We start from the raw sequence: 25,931 nt of genomic DNA, 5'->3' as shown, positions 1-25,931 counted from the left end.
AGTCTGTCAAGAAGGCAAGATTCCGGATGGTCACGCTGCAATCCATTCTGCCCTTTCTGGGCAAGGACAACTGGATGTGCTCTATAGACCTTCAGGATGCGTACTATCACATAAAGATTCACAGACGCTCCAGAAGGTTTCTCCGCTTTCGGCTGGGAGCCAGTCATTACCAATTCAGAGCACTGCCCTTTGGCCTCACTTCAGCCCCGGGAGTGTACACCAAATGCATGGCAGTGGTCACAGCTCACCTGAGACGCCGAGGATTCCAGGTGTTTCCTTATTTGGACGACTGGCTCCTCTCCGCCACCACCAAGCATCAGCTTCTTCGGTCCAGAGACTACACCCTACAGCTTTGCAAGAAACTGGGAATTTCGTAAATTTGAAAAATCCTCTCTGCTGCCTTGCCAATCTATCACCTTTATAGGCAGAGTTAAATACCGTCAAAATGTTAGCCAGGCTAACAGATCAAAGGATTCTGGACATCCAGAAATTTGTTCAGCTTCTGTTACTAAGCAACAAGATCAAAGCCAGGTTTGTCTTGAAAGTTCTAGGCCTAATGGCTGCGGCCATTGTTCTTCTTCCACTGGCTCGCTTCCACATGCGTCTCCTGCAGTGGATGTTATTCACGCAGTGGTCGTTCCACGATCTGCCTATGAGACACGAAATCTTGGTAACACAGTCGTGCAGGGCTCATCTACAATGGTGGATATCTTCCCCTCTTCTTCATCAGGGCCGACCCTTTGTTCCCCCTCCTCCAGTTGCCACAGTCACCACGGATGCCTCCCTGATCGGGTGGGGGGGCATTATCAGGGCAAGATGGTCCACGGGACGTGGCAACCCATAGAATACCATCTGCACATAAATGTCCTGGAGATGAGAGCAGTGCTTTTAACGTTGCAAGCCCTCAACGACTTTCTTCCCATGGGGACCATTGCAGTACAGACGGACAACATGTCCGTGGTCTGGTACATCAACAAACAGGGCGGAACCAGGTCCTATCCCTTATGTCGAGAAGCTGTCAGACTTTGGCAATGGGCGATCTCTTCTCAGCGGTTTCTGATAGCAATGCACATCCCCGGCAGGTCCAACCTATTGGCGGACAGGCTAAGCAGATCTATTCTGATGCCTCACGAGTGGTCTCTCAATCAATCTGTAGTAGATCAGATTTTTCTGAAGTGGGGCACTCCTTGTTGCGATCTTTTCGCTACCCCTCAAAACAGCAAGTGCCCAGATTACTTCACACTATTTCCCCTTCCAGGCCAACCCTTGAGAGACTCTCTAACCCAGGATTGGCCTCGGGGACTTCTTTATGCTTTTCCTCCCTTTCCATTGATTCCACAAGTCATTCAGAAAGCCACCGTTTTGAGAGCCAAATTGATCCTCATTGCTCCATATTGGCCTCGACAAATTTGGTTTCCGTCTCTACATCATCATCTTCTGGTGCAGCCCTGGCATCTGGACCCAGTTCGGATCTTTTGATCCACCAGTCGGGTCAGCAGCACCGGGCCATTCATTCTCTCAACCTCACTGCTTGGTTGCTCCACTTCCTTCCCTAGCCAGGCTACCAATGATTTCTGACTCAGTCAGAGACATTTTAGTGTCTTCTTTAAAGTCGTCCACTAGAACTATTTATGCTAGCAAGTGGCGTTTTCAATTTGGGCAAACGCCAGAAATATTGATCCTTTTACCGCTCCTGTACATTCTGTTTTGGATTTCCTGGCGGAGGTTTTTCATTCAGGATCCTCGTCATCTACAGTCAAAGTACAACTGGCTGCTATTTCCAAGTATCATGTTGGCTTGCATGACAATAACATCATGTCTCATAGGTTATGCAAGGCCTTTTAAGAGGAGTTTTTCTCCTAAAACCGCCTGTGAAACATCCTCCTCCGCAATGGGATCTAAACTTAATGTTGGCATCCCTAATTCTACCTCCTTCGAACCGTCTGCTCGTGTTCTTTAAAGTTATTGACATGGAAAACTATATTTTTACTGGCTGTTACTTCTGCAAGAAGAGTTTCTGAGATTCAGGCCCTCTGTATTCGTTCACCTTATCTGGTTTTTCATAAGGATAGGGTTTCGCTTAGAACTAACCCTTCCTTTCTTCCCAAGGTTGTATCTCAAACCAATATTAACCAATCTATTGATCTACCAGTTTTCTTTCCTAACTATTCTGACAGAGCTGAACAGAAGCTGCACTTTTGGATGTTCATCGTCAGCTCAGGTACTACTTGCATAGGACTAAACAAATTAGAAAATCAGACCAATTGTTTGTCTCCTATGCAGAAAACAGATTAGGTCTTCCAGTTTCTAAAGTGACCTTATCTAGATGGTTGACTTCCACCATTTCCTATGTGTACTCTCTAAGGGGCAAACAACTATCTTCTAAGCCAAAAGCACATTCGACCAGGAGTCTATCCACTTCTGTAGCCTTTCAGGATAGACTTCCCATTGACACTATTTGTGCAGCAGCTACTTGGGCCACGCCTCATACCTTTGTGTCTCATTACAAGTTGGATTTGGCCTCCAGAGATAGGGCCAGTTTTGGTTCCACAGTTCTCAAGAGTCTGTTCCATTGAGCCACCCGGGATACAGGTGCTAGGGACGCGGTCCCATCCAGCAAGAATGAAGGCGAGATTGACAACATTTAGAAGTTATGTACCTACCATAACGTTCCATGTTAGTTGTCTTCTCTCGCCTTCTTTCTTGCGTCCCTCCCTCCTTCCCCCTGGCCTGGACAGATCTTGCAGAGTTCCTATTAGATTGCTTCCTCTGGAGCATTGTTATGAGGACTTCTTTTAGGAACCATGGTTCCTAATTATGTTAGGATAGTCTTTAGCAGGGTCAGTTAGCTGCCAAACGAGATCTGAGGTAGTTCCGCCTTGCATCATGGGATATAGGGTTGCCTCGAGCTGGTAAATGGAGTTCTCGAGCTAAAGCAAGTGCCGAGTCGGAGCCGAGGATCGGCTCCGAACCCATCCAGCAAGAAAGAAGGCGAGAGAAGACAACTAACATGGTAGGTACATAACTTCTAAACATCAAGGCTGGGTAGACAGTATAATATACTTGAGCTTCCTCACATTCAAATCACCATAGACACAATTCTGTACCACTTCCTTGTAAGCTGTAGGTCCCTCTCTGTGACCCAGGAAATTCAAAGCATGTATTTAAGCTTATTAGAAACACACATCATCCAACCCAATATGATATTCATGGCCAACTGGCTGACTTAAATTATCCTGCTATTAAATGGGAATCATATCTGACACCAAACATGCAGGTACAGAGATTCTTGGACTTTGTAAACACAAACTCCCTGGACCAGATTGTCAGTGTGCCAACCAGGGACGCACGCATACTGGATCTGGCCCTCACTTATATGGGGGAATGCTGCACAGTCTAGTGTAACATCTTCTCTAGTAAGGTCAGACTACAAAACAGTCTCCTTTGAAGTAAAAATAAAACCTGGAACCCCAGCTAACTCTGAAATGTTCAGAAACTATTGTAAGGCTAACTTCTTGCTATTAAGTGATAACCTGGCAAAATTTCAAGCCTCCGTAAACCCTGAGAAAACTGCTGCCATGCAGAACTGTTTACAGAAACCCTATAAAAGCATGTTAATAGCTGCATAGAGGCAGTTGTGCCCACCAGGAGGAAGCACGGAACTAACTCAAGAATAAGTCACGCTGTTGGGATCACAACATCAATAAGATGTATAACAGAAGGATGAAAAATAAGGAGGTGTAACACCCAGCAGGATAAAAATACAGCCATCAAACTAAGCAAACAACTTCAAAGACAAATAAAGTTTACCAAAGCCAAATTTGAGGTAAATTTGACTTCCCAGACCAAGGGCAACCACAAGGCATTCTTTAGGTATGTCTGCAACCTCAAAGGCAGTACACAATTTTGTGCAGAGCTCATTGTTAATGGAGCCACCTATACTGAGCCAGAAAATATAGCAAACCTACTGGCAGACAAATTCATCTCTAACTATACCACTTTCTCCCCCTCAATCTGCCCTCAAGAAATAACATGAAATATAACTCCCCCTACTGTCACTAGCGAACAGGTCCTCAATGCTCTCTCTGAGGCCAAGAACACTGCATCAGTGGACCCAGACAATATCCCAAGGTGCCTTGTCAACAGCATGAACCATGACCTATCAGGTCCTTTGGAATTGCTGTTTAACTGTAGCCTCCAAACAGGCCTCACAAATGGAGAACAGCAACAGTCACTCCTCTGCCCAAAGGTGGGCCATCTACAGACCCTGGAAACTACAGACCCGCAAGTCTCACTAGTCTCATATGCAAAGCCTTGGAATGAATTATCATGGAAATGATCGATAATGACAGAAAACCTCCAAACAATGGACCCAATCCAATTTGCTTTTGTCAAGGGGAGATCATACATAGTCAACCTGGTGGACTTCTTTGAAAGATCACCAGAACAATGGATGAGGGCAAAATGGTTCACACTGTCTACCTTGACTTGGCCATGGCATTTGACACAATACCCCACTTGAGTATTGTTGACAGACTCAAGAGTTTAGGTATAAACCCTTGTGTCACCTGGTGAATAGCCAGCTGGCTCAGACAGGACCTAGGAAGTTACATTTGGCGATTCCATTGCTACAAAGAGGCCAGTCATAAGTGGAATCCCTCTGGGGTTGGTTCTGGGACTGTTTGTTTTTTTACATTTACTTTTCTGAAGTCAAGACCAAAGGGTCTCTGGATGACAACATTTGCAGATGATTGCATTCATAGAATCACAAGAAGGGCTGACACAAAGAAATTATTTGTGTCATAGACAAAAACTAAATGCCAAGAAAGACATAATAGTATCCTTCAGGAAGTCTTCCACCTCTGGTACTGATCACATTGACAACACACCCCTTAGAGCTTAAGGACACACATTAGAGAGCAATCTAGCCTTTGACCATCAAATGTGTACAGTAGTGAGGAAATCATTCTGTGTTGTCCAGCTTATAAACAAAAGTATGGCATCTTGGTCCAAGGAGGTCATTGTTCCACTGTATTAAGCATTCATCAAATCCGTCATAGGTACATACCAGTGGGGGCATTGTACTCAAAGGAGACACATCCAATAGTTGGAACATCCACAGAAGTTCCTCACTAAAAGAATACAGGTTGTAAGTAACATGTCCTGTGCAGACTGCCTCAGAGCCTTAGATCTGTATTCTGTCTCCTGTAGGCTATTGAGTGGAGATCTATGCCGGGCATACAAGGCATTGTCAGACCCTACCTTGATGGATCTCCTACATATTGGCAAAACAAACATTATCAGAATTACCCATTCTAAAGGCTTAATCCTTATCTCTGATATGAATAGGACCTGCTGGACAGAAAAGTATTTATCTCAGAAACTACCCCCTCTCTGGAACAGGCTCCCATCCATGTGAAGCAGAATTCCTCCCTAACCCGATTCAGGTGTAACATGGACATTTGGATGGGTAACAGGAAATTCATCCCTGGTTTGGCACCCATGTCTCTAATGGACACATGCAGCTTGTAAATGTTCATCTCCCAGGCTTTTTATCTGATGCAGTCAGTCTTCTTCTTCTTTCAGCTTTTCCTGGTTAGGGTCGCCACAACGTATCACCTGTCCGCTCTTGACTGGCAGTGGAATTTTACAGTGTCAAGTTGCCAGCCCGGTGCCCAACCTTCCACAGAAGGCACACACACGCTCTCACTCATGCCTAGGTCCAATTTAGCGTATCCAATCCACCTACAGCATGTCTTTTGGGATGTGGGAGGAAATTGGAGCACCCGGAGGAAACCCACGCGACCACAGGGAGGACATGCAGACTCCACACAGAAGGCACCCCAGCCAAGGATGGAACCGGACGGAGAACCTTTTGCTATGAGGTGGCAACGCTAACCGCTGCACCACCATGGCCACCCATCTGATGCAGTCACAGTAATTAGTTAAAACATTGTAAGAAAAGGGGGAGGCAGTGCCATTTTGTTTGACCCCCTTCCCATTCCAGGATACACTGGAAAGTTTTTATGGTCACAGTTGATAATTGAGGTATGTCCTGAGGCATGGGCAATTCATTCCTGTGGTAATGCAGTTGTTAAGATGATTCTCTTCACAGAAGGATTTACATAGTAGGTAAGTGTTGTAAAATTGTGCCCTTGCACAGCTTGACATAAGCATCATTTTTGTCTAGACCTTTTCTCCCCCATCCTTTAACAGTTGAGGCCCATATGTCATTGGTTTATTAATATTGCCCACCTTTTCAACATCCAAAGACACTGGGTGGGAAGGAAAATGCTGGAGATCACAGATGCCATCTGGCGGAGACCAAGACATTCTTGCTTATTGTCTGATTTCCTCTTCGGTTATGTTATGTACTGCTAACTTGGAACCTGCAGTACTTGTACAGTAGTCTATATTTCCACATGTACATAGCTATATGCACCTTTAAGACTATGCTTATTTTGGCAAGCAATGCTTCTTCACCAAATCTGTACCATGGTGGCAGTTGCAAAATGGGCATTGGCTAAACTGCCATCCCTTAAGGTATGTGAGCTGTCACTCACTTCTCTTCCCCTTACTCTTGCAGTACTACAGCTGAGTCATGAAATCTGAGTCACAGCAGACTGCATTTGAGGTTTATTTTATCTCTGTGCCATGGAGCTTATGATTCTTAAAAAAAATAGCTTTTGTTTTCTGTTGTAGCCATTTTGTATTAATATTTGAAATCATACAAACTTCCAAGATGGCTGCACATTGAGTAACAGCTTAGTTATGGCTCTCCCAGTGTGAAAAGAAAACCCGAACAGAGAAAGTCAATGGACCTGGATTTCTGAGTAAATATCAGTAACTAACTAGTAAGTGCACTGCCTGTTTGCCAGGAAAAAAGAAATACAGAGGACCTGAAGGAAAATCAAGTACAAAAGGTGATGGGAAAATATTGACTGGAAAAAGTACTGTAACTGTTCAGCAAAAAGAAGTGCAAACTCCAGACATGACTTCCTAAACCTTGAGGAAAGTATAAAGCAGTTGCATACAGGTCTGACTAAATAAATGAAACACTGATGGTACCAACTCAAAAAATGAAAGGCTGGAAAAATGGAAGAAGCTTTAAGTAAATACTCAGATGAGATAATAAAACTGCAAAAGTCAGAGGTCGAAATGAAAAAAGGCTGGTTGAATATGAGACTGCACAAGAAGAGATTTTTTAAAAAATAATAGAATTAGAGGACACAGAGCACATAGAGGAAAACCTGAGATTTTCTGCTGTACCTGATAAGCTGGCTGGAACAGCCTGTTATTAATTTCATGAAAGCACAAATAAGCAACTGGACTGGTATTCCACAACTGGAATTGTTAATTGAAAGGACACATTGTGTGTACAATCCAAACCTGGCTATGAGAAAACAACCTAGACCTTTAATTGTAAAAATGCAATCTTACCAGCAGAAAGAGTTGATTCTGACAAAACTGTGGCAGAAGGGCAAAGTACTAAAAGTGGTAGACTGCAGAGTGTTTGTGGAAAATGACTACTCATTGTTCAGCAGACAGGATGGAGGAACAAAAACATTTTTTGATGAAGTACATGCTAAGGAAGAAATACAGAAATCTGTCCAACAAAAAGTGAGCTGTGAAACAGAAGGAAATTCTGCTTCGTGTTCTTCTGGTAATGAAGGCCACAGAGAGACCATGCCAGTGAAACCTTTCCCAGTGTTTCAATGGAAAATACTTGAGAGAGGGAAAAAAAAGCAGAGGAGCTGACTGGAAGAATCAAGTGTGCTGGAGATGAAGCAGAGACAGTATTTGGGAGATGAACAGGAATAGAACAAGAGAATCTGGAAATATTGGACTTTCTTGGACCTTGTTAAACTTGTAGGAGACTCTAAAGCATATGCCCTACTTCATGTCATCAGTGTTCGGAAAAATATTCAGGAGTTAACTAAGTAAAACACATTTTTTTCTTAACAGTATTATTTAAGTGGTGCATGATTTTCTTTGCATGTTATAAAGTAAAGCTTCTTCGGTTATTTTTAAGTGTGCTAGGAATATTAATGTAAATAGGTGCTTCTGTTTATTATTTTTCTCCCTTCTCTCTTTCTCCTTGTTCAGTATTAAGAAATGTAGGTACTGCAATGTAAAAAAATGATCTAGTTAAAAGAGCATGACAAAAGGACAAAAGAAAAATTAGTGTATTTTTCTCATTCTTGCATGAGGGCATGACTGGGTTAAGGCCATTAGCTTTATGTAGTAACAAGTTCTAACAGAAAGCAAGTACATGAAACAATATTGAATATTATAATGTTTTTCCCTAGTAAACAGTCATGTATCTGGTTCTCATGTCACTAGCAGATAATCTGATAGAGAAATGGCTTGGAGAAAATGTTTTACCATCTGGGAGAGCTATAAAGATAAGGCAAAAACAGACAGCATGTAATAGAATCACAGGCTCTACCATACTTCTTAACATGGATAATTTTCTTTCTGTTTAGCTCAAGTCTGTGTGTGTGGCTGTCAGTTTGGAACCTTTTTTCTTATTAAGGGGAGAAACTTCAAGTTTTGAAAACGTACATAGTTTTGTGGGTTATTAAGTTAGTAGGTTTTAGGGGGTATTGGGTGCATGTGTATTTGTGTGTGTGTTTATTTGAGGGTTTTCAATAAAACAAAAAGTTCTGCAAGATGTGACATAAGCTGAAATGAAGATGCCAAGAAACAGTTGTATAAAAGAGTAACCTGCCAAACAGTGTGCATGCATGTAACACAAAAGCTGGAGCTATACATTTAACAAAAAAGCTGTTATATATAATAGGTGAGATCAATAATCCCTTGAGAATATGATTCTTTCTGTAATGTCTTTAGATGTTAATGGTCTCACAGGTAAATACAAAAACGGAAGAGTGGTGAAGTATATTAAAAATGTAGAGTGCAAATAGCTATGCTACAGGAGACACACTTGGAAAGAACTGAACACGTGAATTTGATAAAGAAAGGTTTTCAGGAAGGTTATTCAACAGAATACCTGGGGCAAAGGAAGATAGCAGTACTTATATTAATTGCAAGGGGAGCTCCAGTAGTAATAGAAGAGGAAAAAAAAGGCAGTAATGGTACATTTGTAGTACTAAGGGGCTACTGGCAAGGGAGGAGGATTAAACTGGCAGGTATTTATATTCCACTGAAAAAACTATAGTGGAATGTGAAGAAATTAGACACTGTCATCTGTGCTAGCATGTCTGGCTGAAGTTTTTGTACATAAATTCAGATAAACCTGTATGTTATATAACAACATGACTAGCAATGATATTGTAAATAAGTTCTTACATGTTGATTTGCAATCTGTTTATACAGAATGTTTTAAAGACTTGAACAGTGTTCATTCACATTTCTAACTGCACATATTTGTTTAGAAGATTCTAAATGCAGACTCTCACAGAATCAGCTGATCTGCAGATGAGGTAATTGGAATGTTTACAGTTCCTATGTGTTACTGTCAGAGGCTGAAAGACAGGAAGGAACTTTAGTAAACAACTGTTGGTTGATTTTCAAAATATGAAATGAAAATTCGAACTGGGGCAGTTGTGATAGTTAACCTAGTCTATAAAAGAACCTGCTGAAGACAGTTGAAGTCAGTTGTCAGTTAGCCAGTTGTGGTTGCAGTTAACAGTTGTATTGTGTAGTGGATACCCAGAAGGACTCACCAATAGCTGTAATTCTGCTTTTGCTCTGTTATGATAATTTAGTTTAGATCAGGGACAGTGTTTAGTCAGATAGGAAAATCAAAACTAATCAGAGTTTTTCTAAATGTTGGATTTCTATCCTTCAGCATTGATTTGATTTTTTAGGTTCATAGGTTGGTACTAGTCTGTCAGCCCTAGGGTCTATACAAGCCTAGCCATAACAATTCCCTGGCTATTTCTTCCCACACTATTTACTTCCCTGGACACCTGTCTAGCAGGGCGACTGACGTGGTCCCCAGGGTGAATTTCCTTTCTCCCATCCAATTGTCAAGGTTCCTTTTGAAGAGGGCCAAAGCAGCACTCTGCTTGACATGTATGGGCAATCTATTCCAGAGTCTGGGGAGTCTCTGGGTCAGGAACCTGTCCCTCCAGCATGTTTTGTTTACTGTGATGACAAGGTTTAGATCCCTGGAGCGTGTGGCTCTGAGGGATTGGGATTTCTTTAAGTGTAGCATGTCCAACAGCTCTGGGTTTGACATGGCCTTGTATGTTAAGCAGAGATCGCCTCTGAGTAGATGATATGTGACAGAGTATAGCTGGAGTTTTTTAAGGCGGTCAGCATAGGGCATCTGCTTTAGGTCTGTGATTCTTTTAGTGAGGTATTTCTGTGTCCTTTCCAGTTGTTGCAGATATCTTGAGAGGTACATACCAAACGGGGCGTTGTATTCTATGATGGGTCTAATGAGGGATGAGTACAGTGGGACAATGACCTCCTTTTTTCTGGCTGAAAAGCCCTTAGTGATGAGGTGTGCCACATAGAAGGATTTCCTGACTGTTGTGGTGATGTGGTTATCGAAGGTGAGACCACTGTCCACCTGTTTCCTGGTGATCAAGTTCTGTTTGTGTATTGGAAATTATTTTATATCATTTTGCTCTTTATTAAATATTTTATTTAACTTACATTGTGGCTGGTCAGTCAGTGTTTTCTTTAGTGCTTTGAGAGTGCTTATACCTGCTTTGCTAACTTCTTGGGCCACTCAGAAAGCCTGGCTGATTTAGGTCATTTGCTATCATTTGTTTTAATATCTAATTTTAATAATTGGACTCCCCTTTGGAAGGGCATGTGACATTCTGATTGATGGCAGCATGTTACCTTATTATTTTGACGAAGGGATACAGTTGGAAATCTGTTATGCTTTCCTAAAAGTGTTTGGATGTGTGAGATTTAATTTAAGTGCGAGTGTATCAGAGGTCGTAAACTAGGACACATTGCTCTGAAGTGTGTAATAAGGAGTTATATTTGGGGTGGACAGAAGTGTACAGTCCAGTCCCAAGTTACAGAGCCCATTCCTGTTGTGCTCTTAGGGGAAATTGTGAAATATTACTCCTGTTTAAGTGACAGTCTCATATTGGAGTCAGTAGTGAGGATCGAAGCTCTTTAGTTACTGACTCAGGATAGTGGGGGACATCACATTCTTGTTGACAGTCCAATAAGGTATTGTCTTCACAATATTTGGTGGCAGCGGTGTGGGATTTTTAATTGGACTTCAGTAGCCTATGGGTAGTTGTCATTAGGGTGTGCAATCTTGACAGCCACAAATTAAACATACTGAATCTCAGTCCACCACAATTTTATTTATTTTTAGTTAGTCAGGGACAGCAGGCAGAGATGTCAACAGAAGACTGAAGTAAGCTGGAAAAGAACCAGTTTGCCAAGGAATGTGAAGCCAGAGGACTGGTGCATGCCGACCTAAAGCAGCAATGATTTCAGCCTTAGTTGCAGCTTCAGCTATTCAGAGTATGTCCAGTTTGGTATTGGGGATGTGCAGCCTGCTGAGACAGGACAGTCCACATTTTCTTCAGAAAACCTGAGAATCTGTCTGGAGTCAGAAGGACTCTGCCTGGAGGCCAAACATCTTGAAGTGGAATCAGCAGAGAAACTGCACCTGGAAGCAGAAAGACTGAAGGCTGAAGAGAAACAGTGTCAATGTGAACTGGAAGCTCAACAACTGGAGGCCAAACGTTTTGAACTGGAATCAGCAGAGAGACTGAGATGTTTACAAGCAGAGGAATATGAGAGCGCTGTCATGAAGTGGAGCTTCTTTCCCTTCAAGAGGGTCATGGAGGTAATGGGGAAGGGAATAACTAGACCCCAGAAGCTGTAAAGGTCTTTAAATATTTCCTCGATACAGAGATGGGGATGGCTTTGATAGTTTTATTCATATATTTGAGAGGGTATATAGACAGCCTAATGTTGACTGTGATCTCTGGGTTTGGCTCCTGACTCCCTTACTTCATGATAAAGCTGTTCAGGCCATGTCAAAATTCTCTGATGTAGATTGAATTATGATAAAAGTTAAGAACTGTCTTCTTGATTGTTTTAAAATAACAATTGAAGCTTATAGAAAAAAGTTTCATTAACAGATGCAAGACAGATGAAAGTGTATGTGATTATAGTGCTGATTAAAGTATTTTACAGATGGGTGAGTGGGTGTCAGGTCACCACTTTTGAGGAACTGGCAGACCTTTTGGTGAGGGAACAAGTCCTTAGTACTTTGCCTGATGACATGAGAATCTGATTAGCAGACAGAGAGCGTAACTGTGGAGGAGTTGGGGAGAAAAGGGGATCTCTGCTTAACAAGCAGAGCATCAGTGCATAAGAATGGGATACTCAGTACTGTACATGGACATAAGGGAACCCATGGGTGGCAGTCTACACAACTCCAACAGAGTACACCAGTAACAGGGGAAACTACTAGTCCAAGTACATGGTTAGGGATTAGATGTTTTAAATGTAACGAGAGGGGCCACATAGCAGTCAAATGTCCATCAAGGCCAGGTGAAAAACAGAAGGTGAGAGCCAGCAAGTGGGTATGACAAATTGCCAGTGGTAAGTTGTTTGGAAACAACAGGGGTACCAGACTATCACCAAAATTTGTATTCTATCTTAGTAGATGGTAAACAGGTTACTGGTAGAGAGAGAGAGCTTCTGATGTAACCATTTTGAGACCTGTGGTGGTTAGAGAAGAGCAGTACTTGTTTTGGACAGTCCACTCCAGTGAGAGCTTTGGGTGGGACCCCATTCCAAATACCTTTGGCTAGGGTTCCTCTTGACTGGGAAGGTGGAAGTGGAAGCAAGCAGGTAGGTGTGTTTGAGGATATTCCTATAAATGTCCTGATAGGGAATGACTTTGATGATGCAGTACCTTGTGTGCTTGCAGTGACATGCAGTCAAGCTTGGAGAAAGTCATGTAGGTCCGGTAGCCAGGGAGAGACCCAGACAGATCTCATATCTGAAGCTGGGACCGGTGGGGTGGCTGTTTCAGAGAAGGAACTCCCCTGTAGCAATACGTTTGAAAGGAGCCACAGCTGCTGGGAGGTACTGATGTTCCCTTGGACACTGTGTATGCAAGGATGGAGGGGAGTGATACTACCCAGATCAACAGTGAGGTACAGCTGTCGGACGTAAATAGGCTTCCTGCGTACGGGGATCTTGGGATTGTCACAAATGTAGAGATGAGACAGGCTCAACTTACGGACCCTACATTACAAATTTTGAGAAGTGGGCTGATAAAACACCTCTGAGGCTCAAGGAAGAGGAGGAGTCTGTGTACGAGAACAAAGATTTGTTTTATAAAGAGTGGACTCCTAAGGGAGGACTGGAAGGTGAGGTAGTATGGCAGCTGGTAAAGCCTACCATCTGCCACTTCTAGCTGTAGTCCCTAATATTCCTTGTGCAGGTGATATTGAGGTAGAGAAGGAAGGTTTGCTGTATAGAAAGTGGACTCCTAAGGGAGGGCTGGAAGGTGAGGAAGTATGGCAGTTGGTAGAGCCTAGATCCTGCCATCTGCCACTTCTAGCTATAGTTCCTAATATTCCTTTTTCAGGTGATATTGATGTAGAGAAGGTGGCAAATGGTTTTCTAGAAATTTTCAGCAGGGTAGGTTTTCCAAGGGAGATGCTGACTGACCAAGGTGCCAACTTCATGTCAGACCCACTGACTTGTTTGTGAAAGCGTTGGTGGGGTGACACATTTGAAGACCAACCCCTTACCATCCCTAGACTAATACTCTTGTGGAGAGGTTAAACTATACATTAAAGACAATGCTATGGGCATTTGCAGACCAGTTTAAAATGGTAAGATTAACCATTAAACTACGTAAGTGTCATGTGGGTATGGCAGAGGTCACTTACTTTGGGACACAGAGTGGGGACTGGTAAGTTTAGGCCAGAACCTGTTAAAGTAAAAGCTGTCCAAGTGTGGCCAGTTCCTGTTGCTTAAAAGCAAGTGTGAGCATTTCTGTGGACAGTGGGGTACTATAGAAAATTTGTGCCCAATTATAGTACAGTGGCTGCTCGTCTTACTGACCTAACTAGGAAAAATAAACTGGATAAGGTAGTGTGGACCACAGATTGTAAACAGGCATTCTTTAGAGATTTTGGAAGTACCCGCTGTGTTGACCAGCCCAGATTATAGTGAAGAGTTTGTTGTGCAAGTGGATGCTTCAGATTGAGGGTGGGGCTGTGCTCAGCCACATTTCTTCAGAAGGAGAACAACACTGCATTGGGGTTAATAATGCCAATGCAGATGGTATGCCCAGGAGAGGAGTGTGTTGATATTTCCAGACAGACCCATTTTTCTCAAGCGTCATTTTTCGAGGGTCACTTGAAAACCATACTTGACTCTTAGGGGAAGAAATGTGAAGAAATTGGACACTGTCATCTGTGCTAGCATGTCTGGCTAAAGTTTTGGCACATAATTTCAGATTAACCTGTGTATTATATGCCATCATGACTAGCTATGATATTGTAAATAAGTTCTTACATGTTGATTTGTAATCAGTTTGTACAGAATGTTTTAAAGTCTTGAACAGTGTTCTTTATATTTCTAGCTGCACATATTTGTGAAGAAAATTATAAATGCAGACTGTCTCAGAATCAGTTGACCTGCAAATGAGGTGATCGGAATGTTGACAGTTGCTATGTATTACTGTCAGAGACTGAAATGCAGGAAAGAAATTTAGTAAACAGCTGTTGGTTGATTTTCACAATATGAAATGAAAATTAGAACTGGAACAGTTATGACAGTTAAGCTCGTGTATAAAAGAGCCCACTGTAGACGTTTGTTGTCCATTACCAGCCAGTTACAGTTAACAGTTGTACTGGGCAGTGGATACCAAGAAGGACTCATCAGTAATTGTAAAGCCTGCCTTTGCTTTGTTGTAATAATTTAGTTTAAATTAGGGACAGTGTTCTTTATTCAGATAGGAAAATCGGAACTAATCAGTTAAGAGTTTTCTAAATGTTGGATTTCTATCCTTCAGCATTGATTTGATTTTCCTGGTGATCAAGTTCTGTTTGTGTATTGGAAATTACTGTTTTATATTTCTAATCATTTTGCTTGTTATTAAATATTTTATTTAACTTACATTGTGGCTGGGTTGTCAGTATTTTCTTTAGTGCTTTGATAACTTTTTGGACCACTCGGAAAGCCTGGCTGCTTTAGGTCATTTCTATCATTTGTTTTAATATCTAATTTTAATAATTGGACTTCCCTTTAAAAGGGCATGTGACATTCTGATTGGCGACAGAGTGTTTTCTTATTATTTTGAGGAAGGGACACAACTGGAAATCTGTGTCAGGCTTTCCCAGAAGTGTTTGGATGTGTGAGATTTAATTTAAGTGTGAGTGTATCAGAAGTCTTAAACTGGGACACATTGCTCTGAAGTGTGTAATAAGGAGGTATATTTGGTGTGGACAGAAGTATGCAGTCCAATCCCATGTTATAGGCAGCGTTCTTGTTGTGCTCTTAGGGGAAATTGTGAAATATTACTCCTGTTCAAGCGACAGTCTCACATTGGAGTCATTAATGAGGACTGAAACTACATAGTTACTGACCCAGGCTAGTGGGGGACATCACATTATTGTTGGCAGTCCGGTGGGGTATTGCCCGGACATCACATGGAGCTAAAGAAAATTCTGAGAAAAATAATCAGCTTTCAGCAATGAATATTACTTATAGGTGGGGACTGGAATTTGATTTGCAACAGTGAAGATGTGTCTGGGGACCATGAAAGGGAAAGATAACAAAGGAGTGTAGATTTTTAAAGAAATTTATGAAAATATTTGGCATGGAAAAATGGGAATTCAGTACTAGGAATTTGGCATGAATTTATGTATTATTCCAAAGATAAAAAAAAGGCTAGGCTAGACTAAACAGAATTTACATTTCACATGAATATGTGTGTTTAATTGAAGGTCTTGATACGCACCTAATAACTGTTTCAGATCATGCACCAATAATAACTAAAATAAAAACATAGGGTAATGAAATAAAAACGAGACGCTGTCTCTTTCCCGCCTATCTGTTGAAAAGAGCGGAATGTAAGAAATGGGTAGTGGAAATTATTCAAGAACTATTAGAGAGGATGGAAACTTCTGAAACTATAGCTAGAGAGTGGGTAAAATTAAAGTGGAATTTAAAAATCAGGTGGAAATAAAAGAAAGGGAGATATGGTTAAGAAGTAACAAGCATTATTTAGAGGGGCTGACAAATATTAAAGTATTACAAAATAGGGGGAATCTCACAGAACAAGAAGAGGAGCACCTGCAGAATGCTAAACAGAAAAAAAGGAATTACCTCAATAATATGCATGAGTTTAGAAAGATTGCTGTTAAGCAACTATTTTTTGATAATAACTCTAGAGCACAAGTAGTACAACAGCTCAGGCAACAGAAAGTAGAAAGTCCTGCCACCAAGCTACAAGGAAGGTGTGGAGGTTTGGTTTAACAGTATTTTAAGAGGAGAAGTACCAGCATCCTAGAAGAAAGCGGTAATAGCTGTACTACCTAAAGAGGGTGAAGATCCATCAGATCCAAATTCATACAAGACCATTTCAGTAGTAAATCATGATTATAAAGTGTTTGTCTATAATGGCTAAAAGAATGGCAAAAGTGATGCCAAAGGTGATAGATATGTATCAGTGTGGTTTTGTGGAGGGGAGGCAAACATTTTGACAACATAAACAGAACAGTGATCATCCAGAGGGAAACAGAAAGTAAGAAAATACCACTGTTGCTAGTGGGTCTTGATGCAGAGAAAGCATTTGACAGGGTAAGCTGGGATTTTATGAGCAAAGCAATGGAAGCATTTGCTTTTCCTGATAAAATTATAAGGTTGATTAGGAGGATAGTTGAAGGATCGGTGGCAAAAATTGAAGTGGGTGGGGTCCTCTTTGATAATCTCTGCTTAAGCAGATGAACCAGGCAGGGGTGTCCTCTCTCCCTTTTGTTATTTGCATTATATTTAGCACTATTGGCAAAGAAAATAAGGGACTCAGAAATTCAAGGATATAATTGATATGGTATTCAAGAAAAGCTGTCTGTATTTGCAGATGGCATTATTTTATACCTTACAAAAACAGATAGGGACATTTCAGTGCTGTGGAACATTTTGAGACAAATTCGAACCTTTTCAGGATACAAAATTAATGAAGTTAAAACGAAAGCAATACCCACATATAAATTGGTTCAGCAATATCCATATTTATGGGAACATGATAAAATGAATTATTTAGGAGTTTGGATTAAAAATGATGCTGGTTTGGCAGCTAAGGGTATGTGGGAAGAGACAATACAAAAACTGAGAAAATGGAAGCTGTGTTATATGGATATCGATAGTAAGATACAAGCAGTTAAAATGTTTGTCCCTTTAGTCTTATACACTTTTCAGGCATATTTTTCTCAACCCGAGGAGAAGTTGTGGATATCAGTTAATAAAAAGCTCAAGGATTTTATCTGGGAGGGGAGCACAGCAAGAGTCAAGTGGGATAAGTTTATTCTTGCAATAGAACATGGATTGAGATTGCCCAAGTTGAAGGGGTATTTCAGAGCAACACAGTTAAGGCTCCTATACATAGCAGAAGCAGAGAACTAAAATTCAAAGTGGAAAGAGATGATGATGATGAAACAGGAGGGATGCTCAAGTAACAGGGAGAGACTTTGGGGATTTTGGATGCAGACCTTTAAGGAAGACAACAATAATCATAGAGAATATTATATTCATAAAGTAGCAGAAAGTCTTCTAATAACTAAGCCAACACAGAAATGGAAAAAGGAAATTCTGCCAATAGGGATGACTACAATTAGGGATACAGACAATAGGCAAGGGGGGGGGGGGTATATTGGAGAAAACTGGCAAAGGAACCAAGGTATTGGAAGCAAATGACTAGAGAGGAAAGTGTAATAGTATGGGAGGACGCCAAGAACTTATTTGTACTGCAGGCCAGAGATTACCTTCCATATCAAGGACTGATATCAGAGTACAGGCAGAGAGAAAGAAATAGGGGAGTCCTAACTAAAAAAAACAGCACTGGTAGAGTTTTTAGTAGAATCTACAACAGAAGTTGCCATTAAGAAAGGAATAATTAGTAGAGCATATAAAATATTGCAAGATAACTATAAGAATCAATCAAAGGAGGTTAGGATGGACTGGCAAGAGAGATTAGATCAGCAATTCAGAAAGAAACAGTGGGGGGGGTATATGCATATCTCCCATATATGCAACAAAATCTAATCTAGAAGATTTACAATCATCATCATCCCCTTTTTCCCATTTACATGGGGTCGGGGTATCGTATTAACTGTCGCCAACTCTCTCAATTCAGTGCCACTCTCCTGCCCTCTTCAACACTCATGCCTGACTGTCACAGATCTTCTTTCACACAATCCATCCACCTCTTTGCTGGACGCCCTTGCTTCCTCTTACCTTCTTCCTGTCTGTCCCAGATCTCCCTTACCAGATTGTCTTCTGCTTTTCTACACATGTGCCCATACCATCGTAATCTGTTTTCTTTGATCTTTTCTGCAATTGGAGCTACTTTGGCTTCTGCTCTTATGTCCTCATTTCTTCGCCTGTCCCGCAGTGTGCATCGTACCACCTTTCTCAGGCACTTCATTTCCATCACCTCTAGCTTCTTCAACTGTTCTGCCTTTACTGCCCAGGTTTCTGTACCATACAGTAGTACTGGTCGTACCACTGTCTTGTACACCTTACTTTTCAGCTTCTTTGGTATTCTTCTGTCACTCTATGTCAGTTGGCTGCAGCCCCTCTGATTCTAGCTTTGACCTCTTCATTCAGACTACCCTTCTCCTCAACCACCCCTCCCAGATACTTGAAGCTGTTTACCTGTTCCACTATCTTCCCATCTATCTCTATTCTCAGCTTCTTCTGATTTCCCCAATCTGCTGCCATTACCACTGTCTTATCTGTGCTTAGTTTCATCCCATGTGCCTTCAGATTTGCATTCCATTTTCCTATCCTTTGCTGAAGTTCTAGATCAGAGTCTGCCTGTACTGCCACATCGTCTGCATACAGCAGCTTTGTTGCTCTGGCCCCTCCAACCTGTTTGCTGATGTAGTCCATTACCAGTATGAACAGCAGTGGGCTCAGAGCTGAACCCTGGTGTACACACACTCCCACTGGGAACCCCTCAGTGAGGCCAAACACTGTTCATACTTGAGTCACTGGGTCCATGTACATAGCCTGTACTAATTCTACCAATGTTTCTGGGACTTCAAACCACCGCAGTACTGCCCAGATCAGCTTTCTTGGGACCTTGTCATATGCTTTCTCCAAGTCTAGGAAAGCCCAGTTTAACTCTCTCCTCTTCTCTAGTTTCTTCTCAAGTATCTGTATCTGGGCAGTTTGGAGTAACCAGGGAAATATTTTTTTGAGCTGATACAGAATCGGAATTGTCTAGAGGTAGTAAGGCTTTGCTTGAGTCTAAGTATGATGGCTGCAAAAAAAGCAATTACTAGAAAATGGAAATCAGAGTCTAAACCAAGTTTATTAGAAACCGTGAAGATAGTAACAGAAAAAACAACTGTTACTGGGGTCTTTAGAAAAGGGTAGGAACAAATTACATAGGAAAAAATGGGAAATGTGGGATAAATACATGCAGAGGAGGAACGAGGTTTAAAAGAAGGCAGGATTTGAATGAGCTATGTAATGGTTGACTAACAATGAACTGGGTATGTTAAAAATTATGTATAATGTTGCAGCTACAGTTGTGTCAGCACGGTTTGGAATGTATGTTTGCAACTGAGACTGTATTGCTATGGTTTATTTTCATTTATATAAATGTAACAGGACCTATGTCAAACATGATAATTTAATAAAGATGTTTCTTGTTAAAAAAAAATAATTCTTGCGTGAAGTAGTTCATATCTGTCACTGCAAAAGTGAAGACTCATTGCTGTCCTGAAATGTAGAATTTCCAGTTGTAATCTTTTTTTCTTGTCTTCTTGTAGGACCAAGTGGTCTTCAACCTGCTGTAAAGTCTGTACCTGTTTCAGTCCATGATTCTGACAGTGAAGATGAAGAGGATGGAGGCATTTCCCAAGCACCCATTGCCAACCATATCAGCCATAACTGTTTAGATGCAGAAGAGCAACTTAAGATTGAAACAGAACCTGGTGGGAATATAAGTAAGAAATCCACCCACACCGGTGACAAATTTATTTGTTTATTTAATTTCCAGATTTCAAAAATGTTTTTAAATGTACCCAGACATCACTGCATTTACTGTCATTCTCTATTTTATTATGACTGTGGTTTTATTCTTTGAGATGTCTCTCTCAAAAAATTTCTCTACAAGCAGAAGAAGGAAGTGGTTATTGCCTTTTTCATTATAAATAGAAGGAAAAAGATTCTGAAATGCTTAGATGCCTCAGTGTTAAGATTTCATTCTCATTATTCTGCCCTACGTGGTCTACTGATGGATGATTTTACCAGTAAGGTTTCTTTCCTAGTGTTTTGCTTCTCTAAAACACTACTGGACACAAGAACTCTAACTTAAACGTTCCCTAGGGAAGAAAAACTGACAAAAACAAACTACAGAACGATTTACGACGGATATTTGATGTTATGTGGTCCTATCTCGCCTACATTAATTACTGACGGGTTCGGAGCCGAGAATCGGCTCTGACTCGGCCGACTATTTTTCTGTAGCACGAAGTCTCTAATTGGCTGGGCTAACCCGGTATCCCAGAATGCACCTCGCCCCAACCCCCAGATCTCGTTTGCCGCTTGTTGAGTTAGGACGTGGTCTCGCGCTTGGCTGTGGTAAGTACACTTTTACTAAACTTTCTAAAGTTTTTCTACTTCTCCTTTATATAAAAAAAAGCTATTTTCATAACTATATTGTGTTTTTTATGTGTTGGAGCCTGTTCGGTTTAGTTTTTGGAGAGTGTGTGTGATTTCCCTTGTGTTTGGCAGGCTAGGCCCGTTTAATTTAGAGGGACCTAGTCCTCTCCGTTGTAAATCATTCTGTAGTTTGTTTTTGTCAGTTTTTCTTCCCTAGGGAACGTTTAAGTTAGAGTTCCTGTGCCCAGTAGTGTTTTCTGCCTTCCTTCTGTTAGTTGCTGAGTGTTTGGTTTTTGTCTGACATTTCGAAGGAGCAGAAGGAGCATAAACCCTCCGGGTTTAAAAAATGCTCTAAATGTGCTTACAAAATGTCGATTACAGATGGGCATGCCATCTGTGTTTATTACCTTGGTGCGATTCACCTACAAGAATCATGCAGTGTCTGCCATTCCTTCAGTTCTTGGGTGCTGCAGGAAAGGAAAAATAAACTGATTTTGAAGGGCCTAGTTAAGCCTGCCTTTGAAGAGGATCTAGAGTCTGCTTCTTCTACTGGCAAGTCTAAATCTACCAGAACTAAGAAAAGATCTCCGGCTCCATCTAGTTCTTCGGAGCCCCCGGAGAAGACTTTGAAAGTAGTTACTACCTCCTCAGTTCCTTTGGCTTAGGAGCCGCAGGACAAGCTCTCTGTTTTGGATACTGCCTCCTCGGCTCCATTGTCCTCAGGGCCACAGGAGGTATCTGTGGCACTGGAGTCGACCTCGGCTCCGATCTTTTTGGAGCCAATTCGGAGCCGGTCACCCAGTGTTAGGCAGGAGATCCCCATCTCCTTCAGTTTCCTCCAAATCCTCGGGGTTGTCTGATTTGGATGTGGATAGGGTGGTCCAGAGGCTCCTTCAGTCGCCGGTGTTAGCCAAATTGTTTTTGGCTCCGACCCAGTCGCCTCTGGAGCCTGCCCCCTTGTCGGTACCGATGATTCCTCCTCCGAGCACCTCTGTGTTGTCGGAGCCGGAGTGCTCGGCTCTGAGTGATGTCCTTGTGCTGGTTCCGATACCCCTGACGGGTTTATCGGAGCCGACGTCGGCGCCAACCATTTCGGTTCCGTCATCTGGTTTCGGCACTCGGGTTTCCTCGGTCGGGCCCGAGGGGGATGCAACTAGACTTCTGTCGGCTCCGAGTCTCCCTCTCGGGGCTTCAGCTAGGGGGACCCCGACCCCGGTTGTGGTCTCAGAGATGGGTCAGTCCTCAGATTCGGGGGGGGGGGCCCGCCTTCGAGGCCATGAGGAGTCCACTGGCCAGGTCGTCAGTGACATCACTTGGATCGGTCACTCCGTCCCCATACACCCCGGCTAGAGCCTCTGATGCCCCCCTATCCATGGACAGTGGAGCTCAAAGGCCTGAGGACACCCCCATGAGTGGTCCCCAACTTTCTGAGGGCCCCTCAGAGTCTGTGCCTGAGGTGCCTCCCAGGAAGAAGTTGTGCATGAGGAAGCACATAGACTCCCAAGACGAGTCCATCACCTCCAATACCGACCTCGAGGATGCAGAGGGGTCCCCTAAGTCGTCCTCCGATGATGTCTCTTTCTCCGACATCCTGGAGATATTGAGGCAGAGAGGCAACTGGCCTTCCAAGTCCCCCTCTGAGGAGGAGTCGGTATTCCTCAAGGCCTTCGGAGCTCAACCTTCCACCTCCTGGGTGTCTCCACCCTTCGATGAACTCTTGGACCTGATTTGTCAAAGGGTGTGGGAGCACCCTGATTCCGTGGAACCGGTGCCCAGTCCGAATAAGTTCCTGTCTGCTCCCCCAGGGAAAGAGTTCTTGACAAAAGGGGTCCCCGTAGATGCCATGGTGGTGGCGTCAGCCACTCAGCAGGAAGTTGCGGAGGCTTCTTCTTCCATCCATCCTCCTAACAAGGAGTCCAGGAGTATGGATCGGTATGGGAAGTGTACCATGTCTTCAGCGACCTTTACACTGCGGTCGCTGAATTACCATTGTCACTTTACTCGGTTCCAGAGAGATCTCCTCAAAGAGTTGGGAGATACCTTGATGGGTAACATGCCTGAGGCGGTAGTGCAAACTGTTAATGCCTAGTTGTCTACCCTTGGTTCCATTGTCAACTCGTCCATGAGGCTCATATCTTATGCAGCCGAGGGGGCGAGTAGGGCAGCTAGTTCAGGTTTGGCTCTTAGGAGGCAAGCCTGGATGCGTCTATGTCACTTCATGGAGGCCTTCAAGTCTTCCTTCACTGACGCCCCCTTCGATGGGTCCTCTCTTTTCGGACCCAAAGTGAAAGACACTCTCACCAGATGTGAGCAGGAGGGTAAGACCTTGTCTGCCGTAGGGGCCCATTTTTCTCTTCCCACTAGGCCTTATCCCAAGGCTCAGAGAGGAGGGAAGATGTGGTTCAAGAAGTCACAAAAGTCTTTCCCCGCCACTCATGGTGAGCCCCCCTCCAGAGGCAGAGGAGGGGGGAATTAATCTGGAAGACGCCATCCTAGGGGCAGAGGAGGCCCCCACAATTTGGGAGACCGCAACTCCTTTCACGGATTTTCCTATCAGCATCCCTGAGGGATTGCCCGACTGTGCTATTCCGGAGCCAGTTGGAGCCCATTTTTCGAGGCATCCCCAAGCATGGGAGAGCATCACCCAGGATCGATGGGTGCTTCGAATAATTACCGGAGGTTACACCATTCCCTTTGCTTCACCCCCCTCCCCCAATCAGAAAAATCCCGGACGTTCCACCCAGTCAAAGGGATCAAGCAGCACTAAAGATATCAAAGCTGCTAGAAAAAGGAGTCATCCAACCGGTCCCTTCAGACCAGATCGGATCAGGAACTTACTCAAGACTCTTTTTGGTACCGAAAAAAACAGGGGACCTGAGACCCATTCTGGATCTCAGCCGATTGAATCACTACGTCCTGAAGTCCAAATTCTGAATGGTCACTCTTCAGTCCATCTTCCCATTGCTGGGAGAGGGAGTATGGATGTGCTCCATCGACCTCAAGGATGCCTATTACCACATCAAGATGAACAAGGCATCCAGGAATCATTTACGCTTCCGGCTGGGAGCCAGTCATTTCCAGTTTCATGCCCTGCCCTTTGGTCTCACCACAGCCCCCAGGGAGTTTACCAAGTGTTTGGCAGTGGTGACAGCTCACCTGAGACGTCTAGGATTCCAGGTGTTTCCTTACCTGGACAATTGGCTCCTTACCGCCCCCACCAGGCATCTCCTCATTAGAGCCAGGGAGGCTACCATAACCCTTTGCCAAAGGCTAGGAATTACATTAAACTGGGAAAAATCTGCCTTGCTGCCCTCACAGCGTGTTGTATTTATAGGCGCAGAGCTAGCCTCTGTTCAAATGAGGGCCTTTCTACCTCTAGAAAGGATAAGAGTGCTGCAATCTCAAATTCAAGCTTTGTTGCCCCTCAAGAAGGTCCAAGCCAGGTTAGTTCTTCAGCTATTGGGATCCATGGCGGCTACCATCATGCTAGTGCCCTTAGCCAGGCTACACATGCAGATCCTCCAGTGGCTGCTTTCAGTCCAGTGGTCCTTACAAAAATTCCGTCTCTCTCATCCAATCCTCCTCACGGAACAATGCAGACAGGATCTCCATTGGTGGCTATGTTCCTCCAACCTGGACAAGGGGAGGAATCTAGTTCCTTTGTCTCCTGCTGCCACAGTGACCACGGACGCTTCCCAGATAGGGTGGGGGGGCATTGTCTGGGCAGAACGGTCCAAGGCACGTGGCAGGATCACGAGGTACACTTACACATCAATGTCCTAGAGATGAGAGCGGTGCTATTAGCGTTGCAAGCACTCCAGAGCTCTCTTCCCCGGGGAACGATTGCAATTCACTCGGACAGCATGTCAGTTGTGTGGTACCTGAACAAGCAAGGAGCAACCAAGTCTTACCCCCTTTGCAGAGAAGCCATGAGAGTGTGGCATTGGGCAGTATCTTCCCAACGGTTTCTAGTGGCAACGCACATTCCGGGAAAGTCCAACGTGATAGCAGACAGGCTAAGCAGAGCTTTTCTGATGCCTTACGAGTGGTCTCCGAACAACCGAGTTGCGACTCAGATCTTCAGCAGGTGGGGTCAGCCTTGCTGCGATCTCTTTGCCAGTCCTCTCAATGCCAAATGCAGCAACTACTTCACCCTGATCCCCCCACAGGGGGAGTCACCCAGGGACACACTAGTCCACGGTTGGCCTCCCGGTCTGCTCTATGCCTTTCCTCCGTTTCCTCTGTTACCAAGAGTGATTCAGAAAGCTATATACTTGGGAAGCAAGATGATTCTAATTGCCCCACACTGGCCCCGCCAAGTCTGGTTCCCCTTTCTTCAGCAGTACACAGTGGACGGTCCTTGGACTCTGGATCCAGTGTCAGACCTATTTACTCACATGTCGGGACAGTCCCACCCCTCCCTACAGTCCCTCAGGTTGACAGTCTGGCTGCTCCACTTCCATCATTAGTTAGACTACATTCCCTTTCACTTGAGGTGGTGCATATCCTATCGTCATCTCACAAGTCCTCCACCAGAAGAATTTACTCCAGCAAATGGAAGAGATTTTCCATCTGGGCACAGGCCCAAGGTCTGGACCCTTTCACAGCCCCTATATCGGCGGTCTTAGACTTTTTAGCTATGCCCTTCCAACAGGGCTCTGCTCCCTCGACCATTAAGGTGCAGCTGGCGGCCATTTCTAACTTCCATGTATCCTACGAGCCCGCTCTTATGGGCCATAAACTTTGTAAGGCCTTTTTGAAAGGAGCCTGGTTACTTTGTCCTCCTGTGTCAGAACCCGTCATGCCATGGGATTTAAATCTGGTGTTGCAAGCCATCACTTCTTCGCCCTTTGAGCCAGCTGCCACTTGCAAACTAAAATTCTTATCCTGGAAGACTGCATTCTTGGTTGCCATCACTTCGGCTAGAAGAGTATCAGAACTTCAAGTGTTGTCCATTAAACCCCCGTATTTGATCTTCCATAAGGACAGGGTATCCTTGAGACTTAATCCGTCCTTCCTTCCTAAGGTGTCTTCCACGTTTAGCCTCCACCAATCCATTGAGTTACCGGTGTTCTTTCCAAACTTCTCCAACAAAGCAGAGTTCAAATTTCATCAAT

General features: G+C 43.4%; 1 protein-coding gene across 1 annotated transcript in view; it reads left to right on the top strand.

Moving 5' to 3' along the window:
• Positions 1-25,931, top strand: part of FBXO38 (F-box protein 38) — a 3,050,069-nt gene that overhangs the window by 2,201,925 nt on the left and 822,213 nt on the right. The window contains exon 14 of the mRNA XM_044069370.1: positions 19,980-20,156. Coding sequence (XP_043925305.1) covers positions 19,980-20,156 — 177 coding nt within the window. The remainder of the gene's footprint in view (positions 1-19,979; positions 20,157-25,931) is intronic.

This window comes from Protopterus annectens, chromosome 4.part0 (assembly GCF_019279795.1).
Source record: "Protopterus annectens isolate FY-2018-M chromosome 4.part0, PAN1.0, whole genome shotgun sequence".
Classification (NCBI taxonomy): domain Eukaryota; kingdom Metazoa; phylum Chordata; order Ceratodontiformes; family Protopteridae; genus Protopterus; species Protopterus annectens.
Note: the sequence above shows the minus strand (reverse complement) of the source record. Positions and strands in the feature narration are given on the sequence as shown.